A 20534-nucleotide genomic window follows, 5' to 3' on the forward strand; every position below is an offset into this window, starting at 1 on the left:
TTCACTCAGGCTTTCATTTAGTACCTCTCTTACCTTTCCTTTCCTTTTCCTTATAATTTTTGTATCTTCTTCTGTGGATTCAGTGCTGCCTAGAACTAGGTTAAGAGTCTTAGTTTTAATAAGATTTTTAATATTTCTTACAGTGTAGACCAAATGGATTAAATGTTGTCAGCTGCTGCTGCTGCAGATAGTGAGCTAACAAAGAAATCTCTGCTTTTGCATTCTAATACATTTGTATTTGTAATAATGGTGATGAATATTCACTGAGATCCTATTTTAAAAAAAAATTGTAAATATTGAAGCTATATTTTATAATAGTCTATTGATATAGTTCTTTTAAATATTAAATTATTCTGACCTTATATTTTAATTACTAAGCAACATAAATCAATGTAAAAAACAGTGGGAATAGAACATGTATCCTGGAAACTGCTCTTGCTTTTAAGAACTGATGCATAGCCCATTGATCTTGCAATCGTTTGGTTAATCAATTTTATTGCATCACACATAAATCGAGTAACTTCCATTCCTTTAGCCAGCATAAGAATTCTGTGTGGACTGGAGCTTTAGATGACTGATTTCCTTATGTAAGATCTGGTAACTCACGTGTCAGTATATAAATGATTTGTCCATGGTGATTTTTTTATAATCTAGCTTTGCTGGTTTTGTGCCCATGGATCGTGACCGTGCAGGAGCAGAGCAGAGGAACGGGGTCCTGCCCTGGCAGGAGTCCAGCCATGCTGTCCCAGCACAAGGCTGAGGACAGGGCAGTAGCCAGTAGCTGGCAGAGCTCCTGGCACCAACATCTCCAGCACAGCTTCCATGGTGAACTGCCCAGCCAGGGCCCTTCACTGCTGCCTGAGCATCTTCTTTGCACTGTACCATCTATTCTCTTCTTTCCTAACACTTATAACCTTCAGTAAGGACATATTCTGAGTTTATAAACTGTAGTCTTCATTTACTACGTGGTGCAGTGTTCAGAAACATTCTTATGAAGGCAGTGCTGGTTTTCTCTTGCAGCTGAATGGAGTCATGAGTCACTTCCTTTTTAGATTGATAGCTTGTTATCCAGTGTGGAGGCTTTTAAGAATAGGTACAAAATTGTTGACTTCTATGTAGAAGAAATGAAAATGCATTGTGGCCTACTCTGTAGCAGAAATTAAATAAAGTTTGGAGAGTTTCATGGCAAAATGCAACTTTAATAGAATGCTTATTTGAAGGGTATAGTGGCTCATAGTAGATTATGAACCTTTATTCAAGGAATTCGTTGAAATTTTTCAATAGCATACTTTTATTGGAATACTTAATTTTTTTTCAGGAGAAGGTTAAAATAATGAATTTTTAGGTGGGCTTTTTTCCTCCCATGTAAAAAAACTCCATGTAGAAATGGCTTGATTTCAAATAAATTTAATTAGGTTTTTTTACAATATCTGATTCTTAATTTTGCAGAATATCCTTTTGATCTGTAAGTCATTGATCCAAAACAAGGGTTGTAGCAGCAGAACCAACTCCATCAAATAAGTTAGCATGCCTTCTTCACAAAAGCTGCTGAAGGTACTTAAGTCATTCTGTATTTTTATTATCCCTTACTTTCAGCTGACAAGTTAATAAGTCCTAAGGATCTGGACCCTATTGGACGGTACGTAGCTCCCCAAGACCAGCGGAATGTGAGCATGAGATTTTCAAATCAGGTAAGCATAGGCTTAGTTTTAAAATATTTTCACTGAGAAATTGTCATCTACATGTTATGTATGGTCTTCTAATATTACAGTTAAAGTGCAAGGAAAATATTAAGTGTATATACATTTTCTGAGTTGATGGAGGATTGCTTTTAAAAGGAAGATTTATAACATCTGCAGCTCTGGGGAAGTGACACACATTTGCCTTCAGATTAAGCAATGCAGTCAAAATGATACAGAAAATGTAAGTTTAAGTTGTTGTTAATAGTTAGGTATGTTTCTTTGAGTTATAAGTTATGCCAGGAATGGAAAAATGCTTTTTTTATTCCTCTGAAACAATTTCAATGTATTCATATTTTTTTTGTATTTAGAGCTCCTAAGACCTACAAGGATTAGGTTCTTTTTTTTGTGTGGTTGAGACACCATCCCTGGGGGTATTTAAAAGACATGCACATGTGGTACTTAGGGACAGAGTTCAGTGCTGGGCTTGGCAGTGCTGGATTAGCAGTTGGATTTAGTGATTGTAAAGGTCCTTTCCAGCCCAAATGATTCCATGATTCCATGTTCTCCTGTATTTGGATTAAATGCACAGCAGGAATGAGTGAACAGGGATGGGGAATGCTTGAAAACGTGATCTGTATGTAGGGGACTTCTTTTATTAACGAGGTGAGAACTCGTATGTGTGGAAGCTAAACAATGTATTTCAGCTGTTATGTTTCCTTATATAAGGAATATATATTTAAGAAGTCCCTTGTTCAGCGTTGTGAATTTGTTATTGAAGCATAAAAGATGAAGTATTTCAGAACTGAATAATGTTTTTCTTGTTTTATCCAAATGCTGCTTAAGCCCTCAGTTTCCTCCTCTTTGCTGTTACCAAGGTAATCCACCTGCCTGGCTCTTGGTTCATTCATAGTGAGACTTCCATTGTTCACGGTGCAGCACTTCTGCCATGTTAATATGAGATAATGAAAGCTCAGTGACTTCATTTTTTCCCAGTTTTGGTCTGTTCTTACCTCATGGGTTATGAATACAACAGAACTTGTGAGCTGCTGATACCACGTGCCCTTTTAGGAGTGCCCTCAGAAGAAGCCTGTATTGAGTCAGGGTTACTGCAACCCATCCAACTCTTCTTCCTTTGGTTCTTCAAACCAGGAACTTTTAATGTGCCACAGCTGAACACTTTGAAGAAGATGAGGGTTTGTTCTAAAGGCACTGCATCACTCATCAGGAAATGTTTCAGCAGAAAAGCATTTTTACTTCTATTTGGGGTACCCAATGTATGATAGAGAATTTCCAGATCTCCAGAGAGAAGTAGCCTCTGCCCTAAGAGCTTCCCAAAAGTGATAATAAATAATACACTTCCAGGAAGCTGTGTCCATATGTTTCCTCTTGGGGAATGCCAGTGTGGTGCTGGAGCAGGGCTCTCTTTGCTGGTTTTAGTCTGTGTTCCAAAACACAACAAAATCCAACAGCAGTCAGAGAGGTTCTCCTTTTGCTTTGCAGTGCTAATGGTCAGGTTAGATCCCATTCATAAGGTAAAAAGAAAATGTACTTTATTGAAAGAAGATAATGCAGGGAATTCTAGTTCAGTGAGGAGGACTCTTTAGAACTGGATTCCTTAGAATAGCTTATTTGGTTATTCCTTTTTACTGGCTCTGTATTCAGCAGAGATTATAACACAGTTCTGGTTGTTGCATTCTGTTTTGGGGAATGTAGTGAAGAAGGAGGCCTGGATGGTAACAACATTTGAGAAATGAGGTAGGATGGGGATTTTCTGGATTTGTTTTGCATTTTACTGGCACATGTGAAAGCTGATTTATTGCTGTCTTATGTTTAATTTCATATTTAACAAAAAATCATCTTACTAAATTGCCATAGTAAGACTAATTTGTCTGCTGGGTTATGTTGAAATATGTGTTTAGGGTTACAATTAATTAATTGTATTCTTTTAGTGTTTTGCTATGTAGACTTGGCAGTCATTTGGGAGGACTCCAGTTACTGTGAATTGAGGTTAATACCTATTGATGAAGAGAATTGGGAAAAGAATAGTTAAAATAATAGACTGGTTATTTTTTTATTTTCGGGGAGATAGATAATGTGTAAGGAAGGAACTAAAATTAAGTGGAGGTAGACTGAGATATTTTTAGATTTTTCAGCTTACCTGAGTTATGTTTAGAGTTGGACCATGTCTAATTTGGATGGTTTAGAGAGATGTACCATATTGGATGATTTGTTTTGTCATGATAATTATAAACATATTCTTGCTTTCATTCCTGTTAATACAATTGTCTATCACAGTTAACACAATTCTAAATGTGTCAAATGCTATTTTGGGATTTGAGGCACACATGTGTGCAGGCTCTATTTCATGTAACGAGCCTGGTGTGTCAGTACCAATGGCCACACAGTGTTCAGAGGGTCCAGCTGCTTCCAGGAGCAGATGTACTCTGTGACAATCAGGTTGGAGTTCAGTAGCAGCAAGGTGGGTCGTTTGGGTCAAGTCCAGTGTCTTCTGTTGTGGGCTATTTCTGTTTGCCTCACCTTGCTCCACATGCTTGGAAAGCCCGGTAGGTGTCATTTCCACTGGTGTTCTTGGATATTGTTCCCAGTTTCTCACATGCTCAGAATGAATGGATTTTTTTCAGAGTTCTGAGACTTCCTGGCACTGTAAGCAGAGAGGCATATAGTGATAACATCTGTCCAGAGAGAGTGCAGCTAAAGACTAATACTGAGCTGCTTTCTCTGCTTGTGCCAGGGACAGAGTCAAGGATTTTTGCCTTTATCCTACCTCTGATGGTTTATAACCTTGTTAAAAAACTATGATTTTTAAAATTTTTTTTTTATTCTCCTTTTTGGAGAGGAAAAAGAACTAATCACTATTTTGTCTTGGCCTTCTGAGGTATATTTATCATCCACACAGCGTGCAGAATATAGTTGAAAACAGCCCCTTCTGCCCACTATCCAATGTGGAAAGGGAAGGCAGAAGGCTGAGCCTGGGCAGGGGGGGTCTGTTTTTGTGTCCTGGGGAGGTGGTGATTGATGTTGTATGAACAATACCTGACCTTGCCTTATTAGACAAATGTGAAAGCCAACACATTAAAATGGAACTTTTAACAACAACAGGATTTATTTAGTGAAATATTTAGGAGTTTAATGCTTTTCCATATCTCTTTTTTAAAAAAAATATACAGCAAATGCTATTTAGAACAATTGTTATTGAAAAGGGTGACACAGTTTTTTGAATGTTGTATCAATTATTTTGATCTGTGTTTCTTTATGTACTTGTCATTCTCTAGGCTGTGACATGTCAAATGACAGTGAAAGTAATGTTACATGTTTAATGGTACAGCAGTCCTGTAGTTGTACAGCAATTACAGTTAAAATTTTCCACAATACTTTTAAGGGTCTAGCAAGTTTTCCCACAGATTTTGTGTTGTGCCAGTTGTGCTGCAGATGCAGTTTGCATAGTTCTGGGAGGTGTTAGAACCACCACTTATTGACTGCTCTAAATGACTCGTGTCCTTGGGCACGGCTGTGTGTGAGAGGAATTGGTTCCAATCAGGATTGGGGAGGGATGTGCCTCACTGGTGATGTGGAATAGATGATTTGTGTACAACTTACAGTCTGTGGTTACAAAGTCCTGCTAACTTCATCACTGATAGAGTAATAAATGAGTCTTAACTTGAAGACCATCCCCCAGGGTAGATCACAGGCTGTCTGTGAATCAGTACAGTCTTGTTTTCAGATGTGTATATGGGGGCTTTGCATTTTTTTTTATAAACAATTATTATGGTAAAGAATTGGTTTGAGTTTTCCTATGGTTTGTATAAATGCAAGTAATGGCACAATGACCTTATTCTGAGCAGTAAAATCTTTTAATGTCACTTGAACTTCTGACTTCTTCATCTGGTCTCTTTGTGCACGTACTTCCATCACAACTTATTTCATGTGGCAAAAAGTCCAAAATTTGTAGTGGAAGTGTAGTGCTGACAAGACTTCTGGGAGAATATTATCAAGAATTTCTTCTGCAAATCCCTAAGATCTAACTTCATATCAAGGCTCACAGATGCCTGAGCAAGCAAGCATTCACTCTGAGCTTCCTGTTCTAAATCAATATATCTATATCTCTATCGTCACAGAAAATGCTGTCTTTTTATACAATTGATAGAAGATGTGTTTAACTTCTGTTATTTGTGTTCTGCCAGTTTCTAGACAAGAGGAGACAAAAAGCATTTTAGCAATGAAAGTGTGAGCTGCTGTTAGTGCTGTTAGCTGTTGAATGCCAGGGAAGAAAGGAACAAGGAATAACTTGGACATGCCATTTTCTAGCTCATAGTGCTGCTGCCACTGTGATAAGAAAGGTGAATTGCCACTTCAGGACCCAGGGAGCTGAGTCAGTGTTTTCACCCAACATGCTGAATTCACTCCTGTTTGCGTAGTTGCCTGATGTAAAATACTTCATGTTTGAAATGAATACTGGTGTCAGTGTAATAAACAATGTGAGGAAATGGAGTTACCTACCTGTCTGATCACAATTTTTCAGAGTAAAGGGCTGAAATCATCAGGTCGTTATTTCTAAGTGAATTTTATTGATTACCCAAAAAGCTGAATTATTTCACTCATTACAAAAACGTGTATCAAAACATTAGGTTGTATCAGGCATATATGTGACACATTGATTAGATAAGTTCTAAATTTTTGTATAAAATTTAGTGGTTTTCGTATGTGATTCTTTTTAATTAAAAACCCCAAACTAATCCAAACAGTGATTACCAGAAATCTGTTTATTAATGATTCTCCAAAACGCATCTCTTGCAGAGTCTTAGTGATGGGACAGTCTTCCCATAGTTTTGAGACTGACAAGTTTTAGTGCTGTGGTGTTCTTTCAATTTGTTCATGCTGTAAGAAAGAGAAATGCAGACAGTGATGTCTGTCATAGTTGTGAATTGTTCAAATAGCCATTGTCCCTGTTCATGCTATATTGAACAAAATCTTTAATTAGCAATGCTAATAATATTTTTTTGCATTATTTTCTAGGGTCCTTTAGAAAATGATTTGGTAGTACATGTGGCCCTCATAGCAGAAAGTCAGCGGTACGTATTTACTTTTATTAAGAATGTATGTATTAGGGAAGGGTTGAACAATAAATATCTTAAATGGTGTAGAATGAAATACTGCTACTTGTGTATCTCCTGCCACGATAATTGTTAAAACTAAGACTATTCTGTGTTTTATCATTAAATTTGTCCTTATTTCATTTGTAGCTTACAAGTTTTTCTGAACACATATGGAATCCAAACTCAGACCCCCCAGCAGGTGGAACCAATTCAGATATGGGCTCAAAAAGAACTTGTCAAAGTAAGGAGTTTTGCATTTAAGATTTTTTTATCTAACTATACATTTCTTTTGTAAAAATAAGAATTTATATCAAGCTATTAGGCTTGTATCTCCCCAAGCTTGTTATCTACCTCTTTTGAATGGCAGTGGAATGAAAAGAGAAAGAAGAGGAAAACAAGAAAATGGGCTAAGATACATGGAGTATAGCACAGGAGAGGAGTGGAATACTCTGTAGGCACAGACTGATGAAAAAAAAGGGAACCCAGAAACAGATGGTGTACAAGACCACTGTAGTTTGGTTCATGCTCATAAATCAACCCAACAGTCTGGTCTGCTTTTGCAGCCATTTCTTGCTATTAGCAGATTTAATAATCTAGATTTGAAGGGCATTTTAATAAAAGAAAAACCACACCTGCTTGAAGCAGCTGGACTTGCATGAAACCATGCACTGTTCAGTGCTCTAGTGCTGAATCAGAACTGATGCTTTGATTGTAACGGGTCAAGATGGAGTGCTATTGCTAGAAGACAAAACATCTTCAGTAGTTGTGTTGTCAGCATGAGGCCTCCAGCTGAGAGTCTTCAAGGAAAGAGACAATGTTACAATGCTAATGGAGTTCTGGTTTTGTTAAGAAAGCATTTTCTGCTTTTTATTCCATCAAAAGGAAGGTTGTTTTAGTGTTAAATTGTCATGTCTACTGCCATTTTCCTAGTCTCCATTACTTCCTACAAGCAGAGGTTGAACGTTGTTTGGTTTTGTTATGCAAGGATGGGTCATTTAAAGCTGTTGGTGTTCTAGTGGCTCCATTCCTTTCCCACTTGAATAGGGTTACATAGCCTGGATGAACAGGTCATGTAGGTAATTTTGTTTTCTCTTTTAAATAGTTCTTGCTATTAATGCAGAAACATAGGCAGGATCAGGAAGGCCCCAAGCTGACAGCAATAAAAAGCTATTGAGTGTAATGCTTGTTCAAGTGTTTGTTTTCATTTGCTTCTCAATTATCCTCCTATAGCATAAAGAAAAACTGAACTTCGGAAAATGTTCAGAATTCTAAATATTCTGTAGTAATGGTGGGTTCCTTACCTAAAACTGCCCAAATAAGGAAGAATTACATCTTTCAGTCAGGTTTATCTGGTATGTTTATAATGTCTTGCTCACAGCTTAGTTGTTTTCTTATGGTTTTATTTTCATATACCGTAATAAATGAAGATTTTTTTCTTTCATATGTACTAGCAATACATAAATAAGAGTCAAGCTATGAATAATGAGATAATTCCCTTTGGTTTGTGTTGTTGTTGCTTTAATTTTGCAGGCTTGTACTAAAATTAGAATATAGATTTTCAAAGACTTCCTATATTCCTCTTTTACCTTTGTATCTACACTGGAAAAAACATTACAGAAGGCAAAGTTGGCCAGACAGTTAATGCAAATGATCCTTTAAAAAAATTATTTCATTAAGCAAATTGAAAAATTTTAATTATATAGATTAGAAAAGTAATAGGAGTAAGAAAGTATAAAGGAGATCTAATATAGAAAACCACAAGTTTTAAAAAAAACCCCCATGAATAGAAATAATGACCACATTTTAGGAATTGTTTTCTAATCAGAGCAGAATACACACAACTTTCTTTGTAAGATATGGCAGGAGCATAAGAAAAGCTGTTTTTATCAGTTTCCCTGATTTTTTCTTACAGGCTTACTTTCATTTGGGAGTCAATGAGAAACTGGGATTATCTGGAAGACCGGACAGACCTATAGGGTGCCTTGGAACATCAAAGGTTGTTCAAGAAATGTTTATATTCCTATTATTGATGTATATTTTAGATAAGCATTGAGTTATTCTCTGAATTATTTTAAACATAATTGAAATTCAATTTTATTTTATGCATATATCTTACTTTCAAGTCATTATATTTGAATACTTGGCTGAATGGGGATAAAAAATTAAATATGTAGGTTTTATATTATTTTTTTAAATTCAGCTGTTCTACAGTCATTATTACTTTGATAGTTTCAAAATAAATTTTCATTTTCAGCTACTTCAGTGCTTCAGATATTTTAGAGAAAAGATTAATGGAAGTTTTCTCTCTCAACAGATCTATCGAATACTGGGGAAGACGGTAGTTTGCTACTCCATCATTTTTGATCTCAGTGATTTCTACATGTCTCAGGATGTTATGATGTTGATTGATGACATTAAGGTATTTGTAACTTCTCCTTTGAGAAAGTGACAAAAGTAGAGCCTGTAGAAGAATAAACTGGGAAGTCTGATAAAAGAGAAGACTGAAATGGGAACACTCTGTATGTGTGTTCTTTTAATACAAAAATAATCTTGCAGCTGGGAAGTCTATTAAGATGACTATCCTGTCAGCCCAGTATGAGTTCTAGTGAGCATTTCTGTCTGACAGAAAAACTGCCCCAGAAGCGACTGGGAATGCTGTAGGGCAGCAAGCAAATTATCATTTGTTTCTTTGGGAAAACAAATGTTCTTGGCTGAAAAGAGGGATGAGACGGGTGTTATGGGAGAAGCCTTACATGGAAGAAATACTACTTGATTTTACACAAATATTAGAAGTTGCCTGCCTGTAAGGTGGGCAGCAGTGCAGAGCTTACCTGCCACATGCCCTGGGCTTGAGCAGCTACTTCCAGTGCACAGGAGGTGGCCCTGGTTATTCCACCCTAGTGGCTGGGATTCAAACCCTGGATCCCCACGTACACTTCCTAGGTCACTGCATGTAGTTCAATACCCTGCACCTCATGGTTTACTCCATGGTTGATATACAAGCTTATGAGTATTTTCAGAACACTTATGAAATAGCAGGGCTTGAAAAGCAGCTTGTATCCCTTGAAGAAATCTGTTTGTGATGGATTAGATATAGTGGTTTTAACCTGTTGGGTGTTTGAGTGCTGTTATTTTGAGACAACTCTTTTAATGTCTTGTACTGTATATTGTGGTACATTGTGCTTGTGGTTGTTTTGTGATTTTCTGTGACCAGTGTATTTTCTCTCCCCTAGAATGCCCTGCAGTTCATTAAGCAGTACTGGAAGATGCACGGTCGGCCCCTGTTTGTGGTGCTTATCCGTGAGGACAATATAAGGTAGAGAGACATAAAAGCATGACTTACATATGTGGTATTTACCTAATTGCAAAATTAATGGAGTTCTGTTTCAAATTTCAGAGGGAGCAGATTCAGCCCAATATTAGATATGTTGGCAGCCTTTAGAAAGGGAGTTGTTGGAGGAGTGAAAGTTCATGTTGACAGAGTACAGGTATGCTGGTTTTTTCTGAATGTTGTGTCCTTAACTCCTAATATGGGTACATATATTCTTACTACTTTTGGGTTTTATGTGGTTCTAAGGATTTTATCTAGTATCATAAAATTAAGAAGTCCAGACTCAGGACATTTGGTACACTTTGGTTTGTCTCAAAAGAAACATGGGGTTTTTTTAATTCCTTTTGATGAGTCTTTTGAAAGTCAAAATCTTCACAGAGATTTTCAGAAGGGAGAAGGATTTTTTTGTTAGGCAGTCTTGTGAAATTACTACCAAAGGATAAAGGCAGTGTCAAGCACTGAGGGATTTCTTTTGATTAGGTAATCAAAAAGGGGGGAGAAAAGGTGCTTCACATATATTAAAATTCTTACAAGAACTAAGATCTGGTTTTAACATCTTTGCTGTTTGAATTCATCTTAAAGCAGGAACATTTATTCATTAAAATGTGAAAATTACTGAGGTGCTGATTTTACATAATTGTATGTGCTAGTTCGTCTTAGTTTACACCTATTGAAGAACCCTTTTCTTGTTAGAGAGAAGACCAAGTTATGACTTCTTGTTCCCTAAAAAATCATTAATTTGTAGAAGAGCTGGGTCATTTTTAAAGGAAATGCTCCTACCTATGACGGTTCAAGACATTCTTGGAATCTTTAAATATTTATGTATTTCTCCTGGTCCTGTATAGGTCATGTTGTCTCTCCTGGTACCATGGACTCTTTCTATAGCAAAGGTCCGGGGAGAACCTTTCATTTGGCTACAGCATTTGTTATTGTGGTTTGGTTTGTTTATTGGGTTTTTTAACTGCAAGGACTTTCTTGCATTGCATTGATTCAACTGGTGTATTATCAGGCAAGAAATTTCTCCATCTATATGTGCCCTTATTTTAAGCACTACACTGAACAACTCTCAGGGAGTAAACTTTTGCTTCCATACTCATGGACCTTCTGGAAAAATCCTTTTTTTAATGTAAAAAGTAAGGAGCAGTTTTAAAGGGTTTAAGGTGTTGACAGTCACTGGCCTTTGCTTTATTTCTTAGCCACTAAAACATGGGAAAACTACAAACAAATGTTTGTTTCACTTTAAGGCCAATGGAGATGGTAGTGGTGCCTTTCCTGCTGGGATACAGTGTCCCTTCTCCAGCAGTTGAACTAGAATCTCTCAGTCTTATTGCACAGTTGTCACGTTTTTTAACAGTCTTGTTTCATTACAGGAAAGGATTTGGGAAAAGAACAAGGGACATGTCTAATTCCTGGTGTTTTCTTGAATAATTATCTATTCTAACAAAATATATATTGATCTTTGCGAACTGTATTCAGCTGCTTCATTTAGATGCACATGGTAAACGTGCCTAGAGAGAATGTGTGTCTCTAACTGGGTGAATGCTCTTTTTTTCCTGTAAAATATACCAAATCTTATTTCATTTAAAAATATGTATGCTCAGAAGATTTGCAGCTCTTTTCTGCTTTTTACCTTCGTTGTCATCCTGTGTTCAAGCAGATGTGCAAGGCAGAGAATGAATGACACTGGTAATAAAGGCAAAGCAGGTTTTTTTATATTCAGTCATCTCACAGTGTAAGAGATCAATATTTTACTGCAGCTCATGTACAAGGAAAATGGAATATAGAAGTTCATAATACACACTCAGTTTTACTTAGCTAATGAGAACCATCCAAAGCAGTCTTAAAAATGCTGTAGTACAACACATTCCCTCTGGCAGTAGATAAATAGGGAATTCACATAAATTCAGAAGGAACAAATTGTAACGACTACATCAGATAAATGCAACATTTGGTTTCAGGTATGTAATCTTTTGAGGTGCATGTATTTGTAAGCTGCATTTGATGTGCAAACTTAGGGCAGGCACGCTTGGATTAAGGAATGACTACAGCGTAGGAATGTTATTGGGTAGTGTTTGCCTGAAACATCGCTGAGACTGACAGGAAACCCGCCCGTCCTTCAGCAATCCCCGAAATAATGAGCAGTATGATCCAGAACATGGGTATTGTGCAGCACTCGAATGCAAATCCTTGATCTCAGGTGTTTTCATCAGACTTGAGTTTTGGGGGATGGACATTGCTTGATGAAGCCATAAATTGCAGGCAAAAGAACAACAAAACACCAGCAAAGAAGAGACAGCAGCCTCAGGAGACTTCTGCTGTCTTAAGCTGTCATTTTCCTTATGAGAGAGGAAAAATACTCTGGAAGTGTAAAAACTGTAGATAAAGAAACTACTTTGTCAGTTGAAACCACCAGCAACATACTGAAATCAAAAGACGGTTATATAGTAGTGTATATATTTTTAAATTTTTTTTCAATTTTTCATTTCAGACATTAATATCTGGAGCAGTTGTTGAACAACTTGACTTCCTAAGAATCACTGAAACTGAAGAGTAAGGCTATGTGTAAATAGTAACAATGTGGTATTTGATAGTTAAAATATGTTCTGAACTGTGAAGAAATGAAATATTTATTTTTCAGGGCTCCTGTATTTAAGAGTTTGGAGGAGTTGGATCTCCCAAAACATTCAAAAGTCAAGAGACAGTCTAGTACTCCAAATGCTTCTGAACTTGAGCAGCAACCAGATGTAAATATTAATGACTGGAAAAACAAGTCAACATATGAGATCCTGCAGAAACTTAATGTAAGAAAACTTGATAAAAATACGGTGTAACTTCGTTCCTGGGAAATAAGAAATTCTGTGTCGATATTCTCTTTAAGAGCAGCCTACTTAGGTCAGCATTAGTGTCATGGTCAGTGTTAATAATGCAACTAATAACATAAAATGTGTGATATTCCTCTTCATACTCGGAGAATCTTCCTCTTTACAGTCCCTCATCTTAGCATCGCAGAACCCTCTGGCCCTTCGTGCTGTAACTGCTGCCTGTCAGTTGTCCCAGCTACCCCAATCATCTTTGGTCCTAAATGACCACTTAGAAGGGGACCCATTTGTTATGTGTCTTAGGAATAGGTACTTTATTCACAAACTGAAATTCAAAAGGCTTGAGTAGTGAGTATTCACTTGGATGGACTGCGAACCTCTTAATGACATCAAGGGAAAGTTCCCATCTGGTATTTTTCCTGTATATAGAGGAAAACTACCAATATCTGTTCTAGATCTAGTGTTTGATACAAACCCACAAAGTATTCTGCTTGGTTCCCTATGTCATTACAAGCATTTCTGCTGTAAATGAAAGGACCTGAGAAAGAAAAGTCAGGAAATGTTTCCAAGGTCAAATTATCACAACTTAATATGAAGCACAGAGAAGCCTCTGCAAGCAGCAGTGACAAGGATACAGCACACATAGTGTATGAAATAGTTGTGAAATCCCCTTAAAAACAACATTTGTAGACTTTTTCCTAAATTAAAAAAAAAAAAAGGCCCTTTGGCTGCACTTGAAATTTTTAATAGCTGTTCTGGTTTTGCTTCACTGAAAATCTGAAGGCTATTTGTGGTCTTGTTGTTGCTGGTTTTTTTCTTTTTTAAGGACTGCAATTGCCTAGCAAGTCAAGCGTTACTCTCGAGTATATTGCTTAAAAGGGAAGGACCGAATTTTATCACCAAGGAAGGTAAGAGCTTCTTTCATTTGACTATTCAGAGTATTTGAGGAAGCAGATGTATGTTTGGTTGCAATGAATGTGAATAATAGCTGTGCATGCCAGCAGTTGTGTAGCTGTTTTCTCTGCCATTTAAAGCAATTTCTGCATTAAATGGGACATGCAAATTCATAGCGTGGTAGGGAATGAGCTGCTGAATGTATGAACTCTTTTAGATTGTTTGTAGGCCAGTGCTCTATCTAGTTGTAATTTTCTGTGCATAGATTAAAAAAATAGAGGATCTGACCTTGTGTAGAAAACTCAAACTTAAGACAAGTCTGTATGTCTGTAACAGTATGAAATATATGAATCTATATACTTAATTTTTATTCTACTTTGATGTAATCCGACTTCAATGTATCTGTGAAACCTACTTTAATTTTTTATTATGGCTTTGTATTAGAGCACAGGATTTAAATTCCTGTAAAATAATTCTCAGAAGGCTACTGAGGCTCGTGGCCTTTGTTCTGCAAGTTTTGGTGTTTTGTTTTTTTCAAAGACTGCTTATTAGCTGCCTTTGTATATAAGAATACTCCTCAGAAAAAGAGGAATGTTCAGATCAAATAATATTCTCTTACTTATTCACCAAGGAGTGACTTAGCACCTCATGTTATTGAGCCCTCCTTAATTTTGGTGTCAGCTGAGTCTTGTGATGAAGAGTTGTCATTTTGACATAAGCATATATTATATCCGTATTGCTATATTAAAAATGTCATAGAATCGTGGAATATCCTGAGTTGGAAGGGACTCACAAAGTTAATCAAAGTCCAGCTCCCAGCCCTTCAAAGGACACCCCAAGAATCCCACCCTGTGCCTGAGAGCATTGTCCAAACGCTCCTTGAGCTCTGTCAGCCTTGGTGCTGTGACCTCTGCCCTGGGGAGCCTGGTCAGTGACCAACCACCCTCTGGGGGAAGAACCTTTTCCTAATATCCAGCCTAAACCTGCCCTGACTCAGCTTCAGGCCATTCCCTGGGGTCCTGTCCCCGGTCCCCACAGAGCAGAGATGGGTGTCTGCCCCTCCTCTTGCCCTCCTGAGGAAGTTGTCCCTGCAATGAGGTCTCCCCTCAGTCTCCTCCAGCTGAACAGACCGAGTGCCCTCAGCCGCTCCTCACACGGCTTCCCCGCAAGGGAAAGCCTTTGGATCTCTTCTTTGGGCACTTTTTAGTATCCTTCTTATGTTGTGGTGCCCAAAACTGCACTCAGTACTGGAAAACAATGTCAAGTGGAATAAAATTCATTGGCTGACGCCCAGTGTATTGTTGCAGGTTGTGATTGGAATCTGCACATTAGGCCCATGTAGCTTTTCTGCCAGTTACCTGTACTGTTGTCAGGTTTTGAGAGCCTCAGGAGCTTTCTTTTAGACCTTTGTAGGTTGTGTTCTTTGCTCTAGAAAAATCTCAAGGCAGATTTCCTAACCTCTGTAAGCAACCAACATTACCACTTAATGACTATTGGATCACTCTGTTGAAATCAGCTATGTAAAAAAAAAAAAGGTCAGAGGCTGTTGTGCCTCTGACCGTTCAGAACTAACTTGTAGAGACCTTTTTGTGCCATCCCACATGAAATGGTGCGTGATGATAACCTTTTTAATATGCACTTTGTATTAAACAGTCTGAGTCACTGACTGAAAGTTCCCTGCATCCTACGACTGGAGACTACCCAGAGTGACATTAAATAATCACACAGTCAATAAAACCTAAATCTAAAAAGAGAAGCAGAACCTTGGGTTCTGCAGTTTGAGTATGTACCTTATGATGGGATGTACCTTTTATAGGCCAAATCTGCATGTAGATTAATTTTCCCCAATATATAGCAAGAATGGGTGATATCATGAGCATCTCTATATCATAAGCAGCAAATTCAGCTGAAATCTGGTTTGGCTTCTTGCATAACAACATGCTGGGAGACAGGGGACTTGATTGCATCTAAATTTTAGATGTTAAGCATAATAAAAATATGCTTTACTAAAGCAGATTCAGAATTAACCGATCCCATAAAATTAACTTATTACTATTAAATGAAAACCTGTGCATCTTTTTTGCTTATGTTTTGTTTTGTTTTGTTTTGTGTTTTTTTGTTGTTTTTTTTTGTTAAATGCATTTAGGTACTGTTGCTGAGCATATTGAAAGAATCTATAGACGAGCTGGCAGCAGAAAGCTCTGGTTTGTATACACATAATCATGTTCCTTATGTTTTACACCATTTTTTTGTCCTAATGTGTTTATAGAAAGTAAGGCTGGATCCTTACACACTTAAAGGGGGAAAAATGACAGCTTTACTGACAAAATGATGTTGGTGCATGGCAGCTGAAGATCTGGTTTAATATGCTTCAAAAAATTAACAAATGTCTTCTTACTGTTATCTTCTAAAATAGAAAAGCAATAGGCTGGTTTTGCACTGAGTGCAAAACTGCCGATATACAATTCTCATTAAATTGAAATAATGAGAAAAAATTACTAATATTCTTACTTCTTACAGGGCATGATAAAATATTATCAATAGCTTTCTGTAGCAAGGCTGCTGATCAGATATAAATCAGTTAAACTGATACAATATAGATTTATTGCCCTGAATTAATTTGCTTTGAGCCTTACTTTGTCACAATAACTTTGAAAGGTTTTAGCAAACAGGTTGATATTTAAGTGTTGTTTATTAATTTCTTTGCACTAAAGCTCAGTAGAAATTTAATTTATTTTTATCAAAGAAATGAGTTGAGCCTGTCTTGAACTCTGTTCTCTCACTCTGTAACTACTCCTAACAGAGCAGTCTGTAAATATAAAACTGTTTTTCATTTTTTTTTGGTCTCTTCATACAGTTAAACGGGCCTTTGCCAATAATGAGGTAGAACCAAAATACCTTGGTGGTATTTTTTTGTAAATAATTAAAATCAAAAGTATTTTTAGAAACAAAATATGTAAACTATTTTTCATTTCTCTTCCATGATTGCCATGTGACATACATATAGGTTGGTGTTGCGCTACAGTGCTGCATTTGCACAGAAATTTTCTTCTTCTATAACCCCACATATTACTACTTTACTGGTACATGGGAAACAGGTAAAGTGCCCAGAAAGCTGAAGTGCAGCTCTGTGAGATTATTTTTTTGCTTATTTGCATTTTGATAGTATCAGCTAATGCATTTTTAAATGCTTTGCTCTTGACCTTAAGAAGTGTGTAGCAGTTTTCACAGGAATCAGCATCAACTGTTTGAGCTTTTACTAACACTATAGAATATTACAATTTGTTCCTTAACTCTGTGAATAAATGATTCTTAGTAGCCTCAAAACCTGTGCTAGAAAAGCTCAATTACAGGCCTGTTAGGTTTGTGTTTTGTCAGGAAATTATTATTAAAAGTATTTGTATCTTTAGCCATCAACTGCATATATGGAAAAATGTTTTTCTTAGAAGTTGCAGCTTGTTTTGAGCCTAGCAGGTTACACAGGTCTCTTCTTTTCATGTTACACATGCAAAATGTTACCTCAGCATGGAACACACAACAAAGCCTTGGTGTTACGTGTTGTACTTTCTCTTGCAAAATCTTTCTGACTCTTCCTTAACCTTGGTAATTTTTTAGTCTATTTATCTTGCAAAATGATGAAAATGTCTTAAAAGAGGAGCTGGCATCTCTTACCTGTCTGTTTTCAAGATGCTGCTGAGAAGAGAACAAGAAGCTTTTTATGGAGCTGGCAGTTTAATGAGTTCTAACGAGATATATTATTGATCCATCAACCTATATCTAGACTAAAAAATGAAAATCCGTAGAAGAGTACATAAAATCTGATCCAAATTCCACTTTATAAATACTGATGTATTCACTGAGTTAGTTTTGAGATCTCTGCTGTGGCAGACATTAAACTGCTATATGAATTCATTAAACTAGCTTGTGATATGTAGTGGGATTGCTCTGTTTTCTGCCCTCAGGTCTGTTGTGCGCTTCGCAGCAAGTCTTTTAGGTAAACTAGTGGACAGCCTTGCACCATCTATTACTAATGTTTTAGTTCAGGGCAAGCAGGTAAGTCTTTGCTCCTCAGAAATGTATTAAGGAATGATAACAGAGAAACTAAACAAATGACTTTTTAATTTTGAAGGCCTCTGATGCTTCTTTTAAAAGTCCCCAATGGCTTAAAAAATCTTTACTGAAGAAGAAAAATCCAGAGAAAATGAAGATATATTTAATAATTGCATATGGAATTGGCTAATAATTCTATTTCTAATCAGTGACAGAATGGGACTGAAAAGACAGTTCAGCATTTGGGTAAGAGGGGAAGAGGCATGATTTGCATGAAACTCTTTAGGTTTAAGGTCTCTGGGGAGGCCTTAGAGCCCTTTCCATTGCCAAAAGGGGCTCCAGTAGAGCTGGAGAGGGACTTTTGACAAGAACATGCAGAGACAGGACAAGGGGGAATGGCTTCAAAATGAGATAGGGTAGGTTTAGATGAGATATTATGAAGAAATTCTTCACTGTGAGGGTGGTGAGGCCCTGGCTAGGGTTGCCTAGAGAAGCTGTGGCTGCCCCATCCCTGGGAGTATTCAAAGCCAGGTTGCATGGGGCTTGGAGCAGATTAAGGTCCCTTCCCACCCAAACCTTTCTAAAATTTATATATATATAAATATATATATATTCTCCTATTTCACAGAAGTTTTGAAAGACTTCTTTAATGAAAATGTAGCCATCCTCTGTAATTGAACATAAGACAACACGTGGGTGGCAGCAGAGCAAAAGGTCTTTCAGGATTTTAGTATTCTGTTTCAACAAAGTTTAATCAACAGTGTTTCTTCCTTTCCTTACATCCTAAGGAGGATGTAATTTTTTTTTTTCCCCAGCACAATAATTTTAATTAAGTTCATGAATAACTGCTTCCAAATAATGCTAATTGAATATTTATGTATTTTTGTATTAAGTATGTGTATGTGTATACTTGCTTATATGCAATGTTGTTGTGACAAATTTGTCTTTGTCCTACTCCAGACTGAGGTTTAGGTTTGTGCTTCTGGCGCTCCACAGCTGTAGAGGAAACTGCACCTGTGTGCAGCATGATTTGAGGCTATTTGCAACTTTTTAACCTAACTTTTCTTCATTGACCACTTTATAACAATGGTCTTTATTATAGGAGAAAAACTAGTGTTGCTGTTTTACTGACAGCAGGTTAAAAACAAACCCGAATTCCGACAAAATTCCTTTTTTGTGGTTAAACAATCCGGTAGCAGCAATATGTTTTCTTAAAATGAAGGCTGTAACTTTTAGGATGCTATTAGAAATAAAAAACCAAAACTATAAATTTGATTTTGAATTTAAAGTGAGCTTCACAGCTGAAATGTATGAAATGACATACTGTCTAGACCTAATGTTACAGTTATGATTATAACCAAAGCATTTTTATTTTAATTTAGAAAAATATATTCCATATTTATTGTCGTCTTTAGTGAAGTTTATTACTTCAATAGCATCCAATTAACACTATTAACAAGCATCAGCCATTGACAAAAAATTATTTTGTATTGTGCAATTTTAACAAGCAAAGCAGAGTTGATGAAGTTGAATTTCTGAATTGCTTCTCCAGTGCTTTTATTCCTGTCTGTATCTTCTGAATTGTTTTCAATATACTGTAGGTGACACTTGGAGCTTTTGGCCAGGAGGAAGAAGTTATTTCTAACCCCTTATCCCCAGCAGTGATTAAGAACATAATCTATGAAAAATGCCATTTACAAGATGAAAGAGAAGCCGTAGTTCAGCAGGAACTTGTCATACATATTGGCTGGATCATCTCAAATTCACCTGAGCTGTTCAGGGGCATGCTGAAGATACGGATTGGGTCAGTAAAGTATCTCATATTGTTCTTTATTACTGCTGGTATTGCAGAACATACATGCTTCAGATGTATGCAGATTGTTGCTACACTGCAGAAATGGTTTATGTAAGATGATGCAGCAGAACTTGTATACTTCAGTTTTAGGAAGCCTGCTTTAAATTAGTTTGCCAAAACCAGGTGCACAACTATTCTCAAATTTGGCAGACAATAGTGTAAAGTGGAGGAGGGACAGTCCTTGTAATGGTCCATTTGGAGCGTTCCTACTGCTGATATGGTGAACTAGAGGATTTTTTGAAGCTGGATCCCTGTAACAATGGGCCTTAGTGGGGTTGGATGCTGTGGGATTCTGTTGCTGAAAATTAATTTTGTTCTTCAAAACCACCTCAAACCAAATACCCTCACTCTCCAGCTGAGCAGTATCCCTAGTGCAGACAACATACAACACTTCTTGACTGTTCATCAGCTGCCTGGTTGTCCAGTTCTATACTGAATAGGTTTGTCTGAGCCAGGAACCACAAAGCTGAATCAAGTTTAAAACATCATTTACCCAGTGGGTTGTTTAGTTGAGAAGGTGACCTACAAATAGTCTGTGCTGGAGCATTGTCATATTCCATGGTATCTGTATTTACTCTGCTATCTACAGGAGTTAATTATTTTTCACATTTAGGAAGAGACATGCATTTGAATAAGCACTTCTTTGAAGAGGCCAGGTGCTACTGAGATATACAGAATTAGTGAGCATGCTTTAAAAACCAGAACTTAAGTGTTCCATCTTCCATATTTTTTTTCCACAGAGAAAAATATAGCATTTCAGCACTGGAGGTAGATACCAGCAGCCTTTTT

The 20534-nt window shown here is 37.0% G+C and overlaps 1 protein-coding gene across 7 annotated transcripts in view; it reads left to right on the forward strand.

Annotated features, from left to right (window-relative positions):
• PHKB (phosphorylase kinase regulatory subunit beta) overlaps nucleotides 1-20534 on the forward strand; it is a 68153-nt gene that overhangs the window by 37728 nt on the left and 9891 nt on the right. For all 7 annotated transcript variants that reach the window (XM_027732782.2, XM_027732791.2, XM_039386162.1 and 4 more), the window contains 13 exons: nucleotides 1597-1691; nucleotides 6717-6772; nucleotides 6944-7037; nucleotides 8709-8792; nucleotides 9111-9215; nucleotides 10030-10112; nucleotides 10194-10284; nucleotides 12616-12677; nucleotides 12766-12928; nucleotides 13773-13854; nucleotides 15987-16044; nucleotides 17803-17893; nucleotides 19492-19694. In XM_027732782.2, the coding sequence (XP_027588583.1) occupies nucleotides 1597-1691; nucleotides 6717-6772; nucleotides 6944-7037; nucleotides 8709-8792; nucleotides 9111-9215; nucleotides 10030-10112; nucleotides 10194-10284; nucleotides 12616-12677; nucleotides 12766-12928; nucleotides 13773-13854; nucleotides 15987-16044; nucleotides 17803-17893; nucleotides 19492-19694 (1267 nt within the window). The remainder of the gene's footprint in view (nucleotides 1-1596; nucleotides 1692-6716; nucleotides 6773-6943; nucleotides 7038-8708; nucleotides 8793-9110; nucleotides 9216-10029; nucleotides 10113-10193; nucleotides 10285-12615; nucleotides 12678-12765; nucleotides 12929-13772; nucleotides 13855-15986; nucleotides 16045-17802; nucleotides 17894-19491; nucleotides 19695-20534) is intronic.

Source organism: Pipra filicauda, unplaced genomic scaffold (genome assembly GCF_003945595.2).
Source record: "Pipra filicauda isolate LSUMZ 115617 unplaced genomic scaffold, ASM394559v2 scaffold46_size3722508_pilon, whole genome shotgun sequence".
Taxonomy (NCBI): Eukaryota; Metazoa; Chordata; class Aves; order Passeriformes; family Pipridae; genus Pipra; species Pipra filicauda.